At 49.8% G+C, this 14,988-nt stretch overlaps 4 protein-coding genes across 4 annotated transcripts; all 4 read left to right on the top strand.

Moving 5' to 3' along the window:
- Window positions 1–1,409: 1,409 nt before the first annotated feature.
- On the top strand, window positions 1,410–7,657 carry LOC127310234 (uncharacterized). The gene is made up of 3 exons (XM_071822800.1): window positions 1,410–1,829; window positions 2,704–2,836; window positions 7,628–7,657. Exons 1-3 carry the CDS (start codon window positions 1,442–1,444, stop codon window positions 7,629–7,631), a joined length of 525 nt encoding a protein of 174 aa, XP_071678901.1. The 5' UTR covers window positions 1,410–1,441; the 3' UTR covers window positions 7,632–7,657.
- LOC139832845 (uncharacterized) lies at window positions 2,845–5,796 on the top strand. Its single transcript, XM_071822799.1, has 2 exons — window positions 2,845–5,510; window positions 5,588–5,796. Exon 1 carries the CDS (start codon window positions 3,611–3,613, stop codon window positions 4,790–4,792), a length of 1,182 nt encoding a protein of 393 aa, XP_071678900.1. The 5' UTR covers window positions 2,845–3,610; the 3' UTR covers window positions 4,793–5,510; window positions 5,588–5,796.
- On the top strand, window positions 6,405–7,583 carry LOC139831996 (uncharacterized). The gene is made up of 3 exons (XM_071821389.1): window positions 6,405–6,587; window positions 6,743–6,831; window positions 6,924–7,583. Exons 1-3 carry the CDS (start codon window positions 6,405–6,407, stop codon window positions 7,477–7,479), a joined length of 828 nt encoding a protein of 275 aa, XP_071677490.1. The 3' UTR covers window positions 7,480–7,583.
- Window positions 7,658–12,420: 4,763 nt separating the features above from the next.
- Window positions 12,421–14,567, top strand: LOC139832560 (uncharacterized). The gene is made up of 2 exons (XM_071822345.1): window positions 12,421–13,300; window positions 13,933–14,567. Exons 1-2 carry the CDS (start codon window positions 12,421–12,423, stop codon window positions 14,565–14,567), a joined length of 1,515 nt encoding a protein of 504 aa, XP_071678446.1.
- Window positions 14,568–14,988: the final 421 nt, after the last annotated feature.

The raw sequence follows: 14,988 nt of genomic DNA, 5'->3' as shown, positions 1-14,988 counted from the left end.
ACAGGGCACATCCGGATGGAAGCATCGTCCAGGGCTTTCTCACCGAGGAGTGCATCTCTTTCTGCAAGAATTATTTAAACGAGGACGACCCACGTCCGGTTGGATTGCCCGCCAACAAGCACCTCGGCAGATTCGAGGGAGTAGGCCACAACGCTGGCAGGAGGGAACTCGACGCTGATCAAGATGATAGGAGAACAGACTTTAACAGGGCCCACTTAGTGGCACTACATCACATGAACGAGGTAGAGCCTTGGGTGGATCAGCACATAAACATGATCAAGAGCAGGGCTGACAAGCCGATGACGGAAGAAGAGGTATTTAGAGCGCATAACTCCTCTTTCGCGAGCTGGTTCAAAGACCAGATTGATGCCAATCCCCCACCAATGGCAAGCGACGTAGACAAAATGATATTGGCCTTGTCTTATGGGCCCGCCCCCAACCTCATGACTTATCAGAAGTACGACATCAACGGTTACACATTCTCCACAGAGGAGAGAGACAAAAAAAGCGACTACCAGAACTCGGGTGTGACGATGGAATCGTACACGGGTGAAGAGAAGAAAAGGTACTACGGAAGGATCGAGGAAATCTGGGAGCTCGACTACGTCGGGGAGAAGCTACCGATGTTTCGTGTCAGATGGGCTACGGACGTCACAAAAGAAGATGCGTATGTCACCACCATGCGACTGCCCCCCAAATCCAAGACCAAGAACCCCACCGCGCAAAATGAGCCTTGGGTATTGGCTAAGCACGTCGAGCAATGCTTCTTCATAACTGACCCGTCAAGGCCCAGCCGTGTTGTCGTAAGGAGAGGAAAAAGGGCCCTCGTCGGAATGGATGGAGTGGCCGACGAGCAAGACTTCGACGGCCTCGTCGGAGACCCAATGATGGAAGAACCCGATGAAGACGATAGAACCTACACACTAAGAAGAAGAAGGACGACGCTACCTAGGTCAAGTGTTCCTCCGTACACAAGGAGTCGCGACGATACCGGTGGGGTCACAAGGACCAAGCGGAAGGGACTTTGAAGTCATTTGTGTATTTCTAATAATTATCTCTCGAACAACCATTTGTCCGTCTCAAGTGTATCCTGAATTTATGTCTCGGTTTTTTATCGGATATCCTCGAAAGGACTTTGAAGTCATTCAAGAATTAAAATCATCAATTTATGTCTTGCAATTTATCCTTCATTGATTTATTTTATCGGATGTTGCCAAAGGACAATTTATCTAAATAACTAGAAACAATAAAAAAAACTTAAAAAAAGAAAAAAAGGGTGCCATTTTTGCACCCACAGGGATTCGAACCCTGGGTGCTTCGGCTGTGCAGAACAGACTGCAACCACTGCAGTAGAGGATCGTTTTTGTATAATGAACCTGATTTACAGCATTAATGGTGTACATGTTATCCCCGGCGAATAGGTCGATTTCGCCGGTGGTAAATGCACGTGGACCCACCTGTTAGTGGCTCAAACGTTACCGCCGGCGTTTACGGCAAAACGCCGGGGGTCACGCGTGCACGACTTAGTCGTTTGGTGGCCGCGCGTTTACCCCCAAATCGACCTGCCGCCGTCGCCGCCTCCCCCAAATCCCCTGCGCCGTCGTCGATCCGCCGTCGCCACGCGCCTCCCCTAAATCCCCCACCGCACGTCGCCGTTGCCGCCTCCCCCAAATCCCCTGCGCCGTCGCCCTCGATCCGTCGCCATCGCCGTCGCCCTCGATCCATCGCCATCGCCATCGCCGTCTCCCTCGATCCGTCGCCATCGTCCCCAGCCAAAGCCTCCGCCCTCGCGCCCCCGCCGAATTCACACCAGAACCATCCTGCCGCAGGTATGCTCCCGTCCCGTGCCGCTCCGTGATTGGGGACCTGTTTTCCTTGCCTTGCTCTGGGGATTTCATGGTCTACGGGCGCGGAATGGATCTTTTTTTTGTTGGAGGAAACTACGGGGGCGGGATCGATTAGCGCGGGCCGCAGGGGTTGGGGAGTTGCTAGGGATCTTGCTAATCCGTCCAGGAGAACGGCTAGAGGTAGATTGATTCTGTAGATTTTTTTCGCAAAACAGAAATCCGTGGGATGAATCCCTTGTGCAAACTCGATATGCCTCTGTTTTCCTTTCTACATCTTGCGTTTCCCCCGGTTGGGTAATGTCTGCCGAACAAAGGTACTAGCTTCTTCAATTGTTCTACGAGCAAACTGATGCTCCAAGGTGATAATAGTCTATGCAGTTTCATTTTCTGTGTTTGATATTGAGCTGGTTATCATACTGTGCATAAAACTGAATACAGTCTTAACTGATAGTAAAACACATATATTCAAGTTGTAGCTCTTGCCTTCGAAATTATATGACCAATCAAAATTCAACAGGAAACTCACGGGACTAGTTCAGCTTCTGTGTTTCTGAAACTGAAACACTCTTCATCAGCATTTTGCATGTCTGAAACAAGAGACATTCTTTTTTTTAGCAACAACAAGAGACATTCTTAGCAGCAGTTGTGTTTCAAAGTTTCAATCTTTACTTTTGATTATCGACTGAAGTATGCATCTACTCTCTGGAAAATCATTATACTCACTGTAATGTGTGCAACAAGTCTAGTAATTGCATTATGTGCATTATGTGCAACAAGTCTAGTAATTGCAACAAGTCTAGTCATTATATCATCTGTGCAACAAGTCTAGTAATTGCATTATGTGCATTATGTGCAGCTCCCATCGCAGCAGCTCACGCCCGCCTCTCCAGCCCGCCGACCAGGTGCCAACCGCCGCAGGAACCGCCGCAGGAACAAGCTGCCCGCCTCTCCGACCTCGTCTTCACCGCTCACTCCTGCAGAAGCTCAAGGTAATTAGTTGAGTGCATATGCTGTGAAATGAGCTGTGAAATGGCCCAGATGTATTGAAAATTCTGTATCTCTGCATGCAGTTTGTTGCCCAGATATGTCTCTGCAGGTACATTGAGTGCCAATGTTTCGCCGAAATGTTGATTAACTTCCGTTCCGGCGAATTTCTGGCACTCTGGCATGACCATTTTTAGCAAAGGTCATGCCGAATTTTCGCGGTGGATTTACAACTAGTAGTGACACTGGCAATTTAAAGCAAAGTTAACCACAAATTGTTAATTCTTATATTTTACTGCTTGCACAGTATTTGATGAACCAAGATAGTACTGTAAATTGTCCAAGTATTTGATGAACCAGTGTTAATCATGTAGAGTTGCTTGTGTTCAGTTAGCAGCGGTAGAAAGCAGATTCAGGGTAGAGCCTTCATTATCAAAAACAAACTTTCTGTTAGACACGTGTACCTTGATCTATCTACAAACATTAAGCATGATATATTAATCTTCACGAATGAATATGATATGCATGATATATATATTATCTGAACATTAAGCATGATATATGTTTTATCAACTAGATTGGTTCTAATAATTATCTGTCCAGTAGCAAAGGAAAAATAGAGAGGACAAACAGTCAAATTAGACAAATACTCACGTTTAGCTAGAGTGCACTTTTGTCCAGTGAGGGCCTTCCTCTATATTGTCCAGTGAGTATTAGTACTATATGCATGAGTGAGGTACCTCTTTGTGATTTAACATGATGATGTACTGTCCATCTCTATGGTTTTTTTGTTACCTGCTGATGCTAGTCGTATGTGTTGTAATGCAAGTGATTTTCTTAATTCTTGGACATTGATACTGTTAGGGTTGGCTTTCATACTCTCCTTGATAGTTTCTCAAGTTTGGTGGACGAACTGTTGCATGCTACCTAATGCTGTCACATCTGCCTTTGTTAGCATGTCGTCTTCTGCAGACCCCAACGAAGACGCTGACGGGTCTTCTCAGCGGAAGTTGGATGAGCACTACAGGCTCATGGTCTCGGATCAGCTGGAGGACCTTCCAAGGGGCAGCGATGACGAGTCCTCGGAGGAGGGGGATGATGAGATGGACAACGATGGTGAGGATGAGAGGGCCGCTGCCGACGAGACCACCGACAGTGGCGTTGCCGGGGGTAGCTCGGATACTACTACCGAGGCCAAGAGGAAACGGAAGCAGCGGTGCCCAAACAGGGTCGGCACCACTCGCGAGATAATCACCGCGGTGGACGCCAAGACCGGTCTTCCTACTGAGCCCAAGCACCTGGCGAAGGGGTACGGCCTCCAACTGGGAGCAATCCTTCGGGACGTCGTCGACGTCAACGAGACGAAACTCCGAACCAAGAAGAAGCAGCATCTGCAGGCCCAACTCCTTGCGCGGCTGCACGCACGGTATGAGTTCCCTGTGGAATACAGGAACGAGGATCCCAAGGATAACATCGTGAACAGACGAGCCCTCTCTAAGTTCTCCAAGAACCTCAGCGGTTATAAAACCATGCTGAGGGGGATGCTTGGTGACAATGAGACTTGGGAAGAGATCCAGCGCCACTTCCCGCGGATGATGCTGGAGCAGTATAATAAATTCTTGGAAAACGAGGAGCTCGAGTACACCAAAGAACAATCGACCTGGGGGAAGGAGCTGGCGGAAAAGAACATCGGTCACCACAATCTCGGTTGCCGTGGCTTCGAAGGCAAGCAGCCGGTATGGGACAAGGAGGACCAGGCCTACATAAATGCTGGCCTCGAGCCCCCTTTTGCCAAGTACAAAGACCCACTCTTCAGGGCATATCTCAGGTCCCGATACCATAGAGAATTGGGTGGGAAACGTGTCACGAAACCTGATGTGGTGGTGGGAGTTGAGTTGGTCGCCGACGCGAAGGTGATGGCACTTGAGAAAGCAGTGGTAAGCAATTTACCAGCTTATTAATTTGATACTGCTCACCAAGTCCATTACATTCTAAAATTGTTCATGTTACTTCTGGCAGTTGGCGGAACAAGCAGCCGCCGAATCAGCTGGCTCCTTGTCCCAGACGTCGACTGGCAAAGTCCCGTGGGACACGCCTTTTATCAGGGGTCTGAACACCGTGAAGGCGCGGCCGCTTTTGGACAAGCCCCACCGTGTCCCCGGCGCCGGAGGAGGTCGCAAGCTTGCCGACTATGACTTGGACGTGCCCTCAAGCACTAGGGAGTCGCGGCAGGCGCAGAAGGACCGGGAGCACGAGGCTCTTCTGAAAAAGGTGGCCGACTTGGAAACAACCATGGAGCAACGCGTCAGTGCCGAGGTTCAGCAACGAGTCAGTGCCGAGGTTCAGCAACGCGTCAGTGCCGAGGTTGCTACCAGGGTCGATGACGCGCTGGCCAACAGGGTCAATGAAATCATCCCTGATCTTGTGCTGTCGATGAAGAATTACTTCGACGCCGGCGGTAAGGGACCGATGCCGGTTATCAGCCTAGGCGCCAGCAACTCGGACAACCGGCCTCCAACTAGACACGCTCAATGCACACCCAACTTGGTGACTCCACCCGCCGGCAATGTCGGCGCTAGAGAGGATTCGCCGGACCTGGGGGGGCCCAGTACTAGCCCCTCAGTCACCTGCACGCCTGGCCTCGGTCCTTCAACGCGAGCCGAGCTCGACGCCCTCACGGTAATTAATTTAGTATCTCAAGCTCTACAAATTAGTTACTTTGTCGTCGCCCTCTCGACATACACATGTTTTCACAGGCGAACGCGACTCCTTGCACCTTGCTACTGAATGTGGACAACAAGTTGAAGGCTGTAGCGAGCGGCAGTGTCATCGTGCCAACACAGCGGATTTTCCACTGCGTCAGGATGGATGATAGCTTGAGCCGGGTTCGCGTGAACCGGTCGTTACCGGGATGCCAAGACCTCCATCCTCCTTATCAACCCCCGGAAACGGAAACCCCGCTCACTCTCGGTGACCTCAAGAAACACAACCTTATATGGCCGAAAGCCTAATTCGGCTGAACACCGCCTCGGAGTTCGGAGGCAAGCTATGGCATGGTCACTCCTCGGGATGCAACGGATGCCCCGAGCCAAGCCAAGGTCCCAGCTCCAACGGCTTGCTTTGACGGCAGGCAAAGGCAGGGCCAGTGCTCCACCGGCTTATGATCAATTTGAGCCCGATAGTCAGCCCGATAGTCCGCACGAGAGTCAGCACGACAAGGCGTTGGACATCGATCAAGCTCCCATTGATACGTTCATCGCCGAGCTCGACGCCGACGCGGTTTCTCCTTACAAGCCACCCGCCGGTCATATCCTAAAGAAGAAGTTGTTCCTTTCACAAGAAACGCCCGAGCAGGAGGACACTACCGCCTTCACCGCTCCGCCCCGAGTTGGGCTTACCCCGAGGACACTCCTTGGTGCGACCACGGAAGGTATGAAACAAAACGCCGCTCCCAGTTGCAGTAAGAAGAAGGGCAGGAAGCGGAAGAAGTCGGGAGATGTTGCGGCAAGCAAGATAGTGGTTAATGACAAGTTGCCGACCCCGTGGAGGAAGTTGCATCACTTAGCCGAGCCGATGCTGCCGGCACACTATGTCAACAAGTTGACGCCTGATATGAGGAGCGTGCATGATGCTATTCTAACAAAGGAGAAGCTACTTCTTAAAGATAGAAATCCATCGTACCCGATTTTGATCGCCAAGGTGCCCAGCGGCTTTGGCTTTGTCAACACATACCACTGCGGACTTGATATTCATTCGGTACGAAGACATCTTCGAGCTCTTCCACATGCAACAGCTAGACCGAAGCTTGGTCCGCCTCATATCGCTCAGCATGGCGCACGATATCGCCATGGAGAACACAACGCACATCGCTATCATGGACCCCTACTACATGACTCCAATACATCGCCCAGACCGAACAAGCGTTTCTCGCCAACTATATCAAGAATTTATTGGTGTTAAACAAGGATAAGAGTTGCTTTGTCATACCATATTTCCGCGAGTAAGTATTTGGTTACTAAAGTACCCTATATTACATTCTTTCATGAATTTCCTTAATAGCTGAGTATGATGGTTTATTTCCATTTTGCGCAGTTTCAAGTATTGCACCCTCCTCCTCTTTTACCCGTATCATTCCGATGTCACTTATCTCGACTCCGGGCTTGATAAGGAGAAAGACTTCACCGACCTTAAGTCTACACTTGATAAAGCCCTCAGCGGCTTCATAGCTGAGGTTGGCGTCAACAAACTCAGGCATGAGAAGAAAGTTAAGGGTTGCCATGTGTGCAACCACATAACCAAGTTCCCCTGCCTAAAGCAATCGGTGGATGACAATGGGATGGAGGCATGGTTTGCCATCCTACAGATGAGGGCGGTTGTAAGGTCTCAGAACGATCTCTTGTTGCCATCTGCTCTGCAGGGGAAGTTCGTGAACATGGCGGACACCACCGATGAAAACGTGAGAGGCGACTTCCGTGCCATCCAGCGGACCATTTGCACAATACTCTGGAGGGATGTCATCATGAATGGTGGCTTGTTCAACTATGCCTCCGCACTTTCTAATTCCGAGATAGAAGGCCGATTAGAAGATGGATGTGACGAGAGAACATTCAACACGCTCGAGGGCATCCGTCCCTTCCCGCCGAAGTAGACTTGAGTCAAAAACTTTTGTGTCCTGCAAATGTTAGTCATAAATTACATAAGTATTTTTTATGTTTGTTCTTTTGCACACCTATATGTTATATCTCTCTCTATGGATGTACTAACAACTTACATTTCTTTGTTGTGTGTTTGCATAGATGACGTACTATGTCGTCTACCACGGCGAGAATGCTTGGAGGTCTACGAGGATTTGGGAGGAGAAGGCTTGTAGGAGCGGGTCCACCGTTTCAGCGGCAACAGCTACAAGGGGTACACCACTTTGGAGGAGGCGGAAACTCGATACGCCAACTTTCGAGCGGGACAGAGGAGGGAGATGTGGAGGACCCCTTTCATCGTGATGATGCTTGCCGCCACCGTCTCTCTAGTTTATTATGTCATTGTTGTTTAGCTAGATCATCGACACTGGACTTATATGTATTTCTGTAACATGTGCTACTTCGAGTCGTGATGTTTGAACTATGGTCGACACTTGTGTTATTGATGCATGCATGCATGTTATGGACATTTCGGGACTTTCTAATGATGTGTATCATTGCCAATGATGTGTATCTTGCTAATGTTGTATATTTTGCTGTCATTCTGGTAATTGCCTGTATATTCTGTGTATATGCTTGAATTCTGGTGTATATGCTGTCAAATTCGAGATTTATTTTTTTACTCCTGCTAATGTTAACGCTGGCGAAATGTATCTTGGATCCCTGGCATTTTGCAATCGCCAGCACTACGGCCTGTTTCCCCTGGCGAAACGGTAAGACGCCGGCGGTAAGACTAACCCCGGCGAATTGACAACACTTACCCCCGGCGAATTGGTAGAACGCCGGCGGTAACGGCACTTACCCCCGGCGAGTTGGGAGGCGCCGGCGATGAGGCTTTACCACCGGCGAGGTGATCGCCGGCGAATGCAAGAACGCCGGCGGTAGGCCATTTCAGGACGCCGGCGGTAGGCCATTTCCTTGTAGTGGGGGGAAGATATTGCAGGTGAAGAACCAGGACAGCCAGAGATAACAGGCAAGCCACCACTTGCTCTTGCATCCCTTTTACCCTATATATGCATATGCTATGGTTTATAAAATTGCATTATTCTCTTGTGCCGGAGTTGCCTGTGGCACTCTGACACCTTTCTTTGTGACATCACCCTTATGGGTGTGAATACTAGTGTAGCACCTATATTACCCTAAGGTAGTTGAGTGGGTGCTTCACACCCTACTCCTTTTTTTTTGAAAGCCCTTGAGATCTTTTGGAAGCACTAAGGATGAGAGTACCCGGGAAGAATTTTATTAAAAAGGTTTTGAGAAAAAGGATGTTTTCTCTGAAAACCTCGGAATGGGAACTACCCTGCCCGGGAGGCTTTGAAAGAAAGGTTTTGATAAAGGAGTTTTGATGGAAACAAAGGAAGGAGAAAAGGTTGTTTTTGAAACTTGGTGACTAAGTATTCACCCAACCCGAAAAACAGTGCGACCACATTACCCCAATCTGGGAACGGGGCTTGGTCTGAAATCCACGGAAGCGAGACGGGGCGCCATAACCCTAGAGGAGTGCAAGTGATGACTCCCGACGCCGGGCTGCGCTCATAAGTGAGGCAGTTAACTGTTGCTGACGAATAGCCGGATGATACTGTAGGGTCATCCGTCGTGGCGCCGGAAGCATGCTTGTGGTTAAGAGGTGTTCCGGGGTGCCGGGAAGGCTTAACCTGCAGGGAAAGGCCCGTTCTTGTGGATGTGGATGTAGGATCTCGACTGTTTATCCGACCCCCGCATACTTTGGTATGGCGATCCGGTGAGATACCGGCAGATAGTTCAGGTCTTGTGGGATTAAAAGCGTGCTACCTCTGCAGAGTGTAAAACTATTCGAATAGCCGTGTCCACGGTTATGGATGGTCGGGAAGGCTGTTGCTTGGCCTGAGATGTTTTGTTTTCTAAACAAAAAGGTGTTTTCGAAAGGTGGTTTCCAAAAGGGACACTGGAGGTGTCAATGCTCTGGGAGCATGGTAAAGGAGGATACCCGTCGTGGTATGCCTAAATGTCTTGTCGCGTGGCGACTGAAAAAGGGGGGAAGAGTTAGTCGCAATGGCGACAGTGGAGAATGATTGGAAATACTCTATCTAGTGCTACCTCTTATCTATCTCTTTTTCAAAAGGTTAACTGAAATGTCGTATGACATACTCTATTCTCATGATACATGCTATATCGACACGAGAGAAACTATGTTTCTACATTCTTATTACCATTCTAGAGCCTAGGTCTTTTACCACAGCCATATACTGCATTATATTACTCTCTCTTGGTGGTTTGCTAAGTACATTCAAAAGTACTTACTGGCTTTGTCCCTGGTCATCGGCTTGATCAGATTGTGATGAGGAGTATTATGAAGAAGAAGAGTACGACGTCGGGGAAGGCGAGTACTAGGCACGTCTCCGGGTCAGCCACCTGTGGCGTTGGCTTCTCTGATGGGCCAGCGTGGTGACGCTGATTCGCTACCGCATTTGTGTTGATGTTATGTCGAACCTTGCCTTTATGGCCTACCATGAGACTATTTATATTTATGTAATGGATGATTGTAATGGTACCAGCTGTTATGTTGATCACAATGGTTCAACTCTGGGATTGTGATTGTATGCATAACGGGGGTCTCGGACCTCCAAGTCCGGGGCTCCACAGAGCTGGTATCAGAGCCATCCTGACCTTAGGAGACCCTAGTTAGCCTGGACCCGTAGTTAGACGAAAAATCCCTTTTTCTGAAAAACTTGAGACTTAAAAGATGCTGAATCTTAGCTTCTGTCTCTTACCTCCCTCTCTATTTTCACTAAAAGAATTTACTCATGCATACAGCTTTTTGTTATTATATTAAAATATGGCACACTGGTCACTAACTTAAACTACTTAAAACTTGTGTAGATGGAACCGCACTCGTTTCGTCAGGCTGGGGTACCTCACCCAGGGCAGGACCGTGTCTTCTTTGAGGAGGCCATGCGTGAGTTGGCCCTCAGGCTTAGGCGACCACCCCCGGAGATCCGTGGTTTCCGTCAGGGCGTCCCTGAGCATTCGGAGAGAGCTTTGAGAGTTGTCTGTACCGTGAGAGGCCGCCAGACTGCCCCCGTCTGCGACGACACTGAGTTTGAGGTGGTTGACCGTTCTTGGGAGGATGGTCTATTGCGGGTTATGCAGCTTGCCATAGCTCGTCTCGCCCACGACTTCGCCGACCGCCTCCAGGACTCCCCTTTCCGCTTCTATGGTCGTCGGGATGACCATGGGCGGATGTCGCCTGCAGACCCGCACCCTCAGTTTGCGGACTACGCCAGCCACTCCGAGTACCTGCTCCACCCAGAGGCAGCTGGACCATATTCGGTCCCTCTATGACGTGAAGACAATGGACTGCTGGATGCACACCCGCCAGAGGATTGTATGGGAAAAGAAGTTCAACATTGCGGAGAAGTCGCGCATAGCTCAGCGCAAGTGCATCCGGAAGCTGCGTAAGGAGATAGCCGAGATGACTGAGAAGACCCAGATGCTAGAGGACCAGATAGAGGAGCTTGAGCAGGAGGCCATAGAACTCCGCAAGGAGAATGAGACCCTGCAGGACGATGACGCCGCTGATCCATATGAGATGGATGTGGAAGATGATGATCCTAGTGACCATGATGAGGACCTTGGTGAGGAACCTATCGACGAGCCCCTTCTTCCCTCAGAGGAGGAAGAAGACCCTGAGGAGCGTGTCTTTGGTAGTGGTACTGACACCGATGCTGGGGCAACCCAGAGTGTTCAGTAGCTCACCGTGCACCTCGTTGGAACACACTCGACACCACTATGCGGGTGATGTTCCCCTTTTGCGATGAGTAGATAGAATCCATAGACGATGTTGGTTGTGATCCGAGTGTTGGATCGTGTGTATTTTGTTGTACTCGCTACCTTGTTATGATTCGCCCGCGAGGCCTAGATAGGAGCGATTCCGGAACAACTTATGCTGGTTTGTGAAGCTTGTGTTGGATGACTTGCATTTTTGTGTCTTGCTGTGTCATTGGCATGTCTTAGCCCTTGTTTACCCTCTATCTTGCACCTATTCAGGATGGCGTCCGGAACTCGCGGCCAAAACACCCGCAACACCGACGCTGATCCTCCACCGCCCCCAGATGCCATGACCCAGATCCTTCGCCTTCTGTTGGAAGATCGTCAGAGTGGAAGGGCTGAGCGTGAGGCGAACCTCGCCGCGCTCCAACAGCTTGCCCAAAATGCCAATAATCAAGGAGGAAATGAACCTCGCTCCAAGCTGCGAGACTTTCAGAACACCAACCCGCCCTCCTTTTCCAAGAATGCCAAGCCCTTGGATGCGGATGATTGGCTCCGCACGATTGAGAATAACCTGAAGGTTGCCCGAGTGGACGATGAGGAGAAGGTCGACCTGGCCACTCATTTTCTTGCTGGACCAGCCCGAGCCTGGTGGGAGACCACTCTCACCATGCAAGCCGCTGGTCATGTCATCTCTTGGAACAGCTTCAAGGAAAGGTTCCGCCGCTCTTTCATCCCCGAAGGCCTGATTCATCTGATGAAGGACAAGTTCCGTGATCTGAAGCAAGGCAGCAAGGCTGTCTACGAGTATCTGGAAGACTTCAACGACCTCGCCCGCTATGCCCCTGAAGATGTCGACACTGATGAGAAAAAGCGCCGCCAGTTTATCAAGGGACTGCACGAGGAGTTGCAGCCGTATCTAGCCCCTGTACCATACCCCACCTTTGAAGCCTTAGTCGATGCTGCTATCAACACCGAGAACAAGAGGAAGGCTGCTTTCGAGAGTCGCAAGCGCAAGGCCCTGAATCATCTAGGAGGTTCTAGTCACCCAAGATCCCGTAGTCTGCCCCCCGACTAGGCCGGCACCTCAGCCGCCTAGGTCTCACTCAGCTGGACCTCGTCCGAATCCGTCTCACCGTGGACCCCCTATGCCGCGCCCTGGAGGAGGAGGAGGTTATCCAAGTCACCCTGCTGCACCTGCTCGCCCGGCGGGAGATAAGTCTGGTTGTTACACCTGTGGCAAGCCAGGCCACTTCTCTCGAGAATGCCCTAGCAATCCCAATGCAGCTGTGCGCCCCAATGCACCCAAGCCCAATCCTGGACGTGCCAAGACTGCAACCGGAAGGACCCCTGCTGCCAAGAAGACCTACGCCCGACTGAACCATGTTAGTGCAGAGGAAGCCCAGGAAGCACCGGACGTCGTGCTGGGTAAGTTTCCGGTTAACTATGTGCCTGCTACAGTGTTGTTTGATTCGGGTGCCTCGCATTCTTTCGTCACCCGACCCTTTGTTAGTAAGGGAAATTTGGAACCTTCTGCTTTAGCCCGACCTATGGTGGTCCAAATCCCTGGAGCCACCACCCGAACCCACCAATCTTGCAAGCAAGTCCCCATAGAGATTCAAGGAACCCGTTTTCATGCTGACTTAGTTATCCTTGGAGAGCAAGGCCTGGAAGTTATCTTAGGGATGGATTGGATGGCCAAGTATAAGGGGCACATTGATTCTGCTAGGCGCGCCATCACCATCACAAGTAGTGACGGCCGGGAGATCCGTCACGTCTCATCTTTTCCCTCATCCAAAGCCCGATGCAAAAAGAGTACCGCCGACAGTACTGTGGATCAGATCCCTGTAGTTTGTGAGTATGCCGACGTGTTTCCAGAAGAGCTGCCAGGCATGCCCCCGGATCGAGATATAGAGTTCATTATTGAGCTTGTCCCGGGAACAGCGCCTATCGCGCAGCGACCCTATTGGATGAATCCCGAGGAGTTGGTGGAATTGAAGAGGCAATTGGATGATATGCTGAGGAAAGGTTTGATCCGGCCTAGTGCATCGCCATGGGGATCACCCGTGATCTTTGTGGATAAGCGAGATGGTACCGCACGTCTTTGTGTGGATTACCGGAAGCTTAACGATGTGACCATAAAGAATAAGTACCCTCTCCCAAGATAGAAGACCTGTTTGACCAGATGAGTGGAGCCCGTGTTTTCTCGAAGATCGATCTCCGCACTGGTTACCACCAGCTGAAAGTAAGAGAGTCTGATATTCCCAAGACCGCTTTTCGGACACGGTATGGTCATTATGAGTATACCGTGATGTCTTTTGGATTGACCAACGCCCCTGCTTATTTTATGAATCTCATGAACAAGGTTTTCATGGATTATCTGGACAAGTTTGTGGTTGTCTTCATTGACGACATTCTGGTTTACTCTAAGTCCGAAGAGGATCATGCTAACCATCTGAGGATTGTGCTAGGCACACTCCGTGAGCATCAGCTTTATGCTAAGTTTAGCAAGTGCCAGTTCTAGCTGAAGGAAGTTGCTTTCCTTGGTCATGTATTGTCTGCTGGAGGAGTCTCGGTTGACCCATCTTTGGTGAGGTCCGTTATGGAACGTTCTGCTCCCACGAATCCCACTAAAGTAAGGTCTTTCCTTGGCCTAGCAGGCTATTATCGCAAGTTTGTGGAAGGATTTTCGAGCATCGCTCGACCCATGACACAGTTGTTAAAGAAGGATAAGAAGTTTGAATGGTCAGAGAAGTGTGAGAAGAGCTTTCAAGAGCTAAAAAGGAGATTGGTGACTGCTCCGGTACTTACCATGCCGGATGTCACTCAAGGCTTTGACATCTTTTGCGATGCCTCAAAGCTAGGTTTGGGTTGTGTTCTTATGCAAAATGGGAAGGTGATTGCGTATTCCTCGCGTCAACTTTGCCCCCATGAGCAAAATTACCCCACCCATGACCTGGAGCTTGCAGCTGTGGTTCATGCCCTCAAGGCGTGGCGCCACTATCTTATTGGAAATCGGTGTGAGCTGTATACCGATCATAAGAGTTTGAAGTATATTTTTACCCAGAAGGAATTAAACATGAGACAAAAAAGGTGGATGGAGCTAATCAAGGACTATGACGTTAATATCCACTATCACCCCGGTAAGGCAAATGTGGTTGCCGATGCTCTTAGTCGAGAACCCTGCAACCTCAATTCCCTGATCCTTGTAGAACAACCCATGTTGGGAAAGGAAATGGAGAAGTTTGGACTGGAACTGGTGAGCCATGGATTCTTGGCCAATCTAGAACTCTAGCCCATGTTGTTTGATCAAATTAGGAAGGCTCAATCTGGAGATAGGAGCATAGAAGGAATTAAGCTCCGCCTAAAGAAGGAAGTGTTGGAAGGATTCTCTGTTGATGAGAAGGGAGTATTGTGGTACAATGGACGTCTCTGCGTACCCGAGAATGAGGATTTGAGGCAGCTAATACTCAAGGAATCCCATGAGTCTCTATATACCATTCACCCCGGAGGGACGAAGATGTATCAAGATCTCAAGCGCCAATTTTGGTGGCATGGGATGAAGCGGGAGATTGCCCTTTTTATCGCCAAGTGCGATACCTGTCAGTTGGTGAAAGCAGAACACCAGCGTCCTGCTGAATTGTTGCAACCTCTAAAAGTTCATGAGTGGAAGTGGGAAGAGATCGGTATGGATTTCATAACAGGATTGCCCAAAT

Source organism: Lolium perenne, chromosome 6 (assembly GCF_019359855.2).
Source record: "Lolium perenne isolate Kyuss_39 chromosome 6, Kyuss_2.0, whole genome shotgun sequence".
Classification (NCBI taxonomy): domain Eukaryota; kingdom Viridiplantae; phylum Streptophyta; class Magnoliopsida; order Poales; family Poaceae; genus Lolium; species Lolium perenne.
The sequence above is the reverse complement of the archived record's forward strand: the minus strand, read 5'-3'. Positions and strand labels throughout refer to the sequence as shown.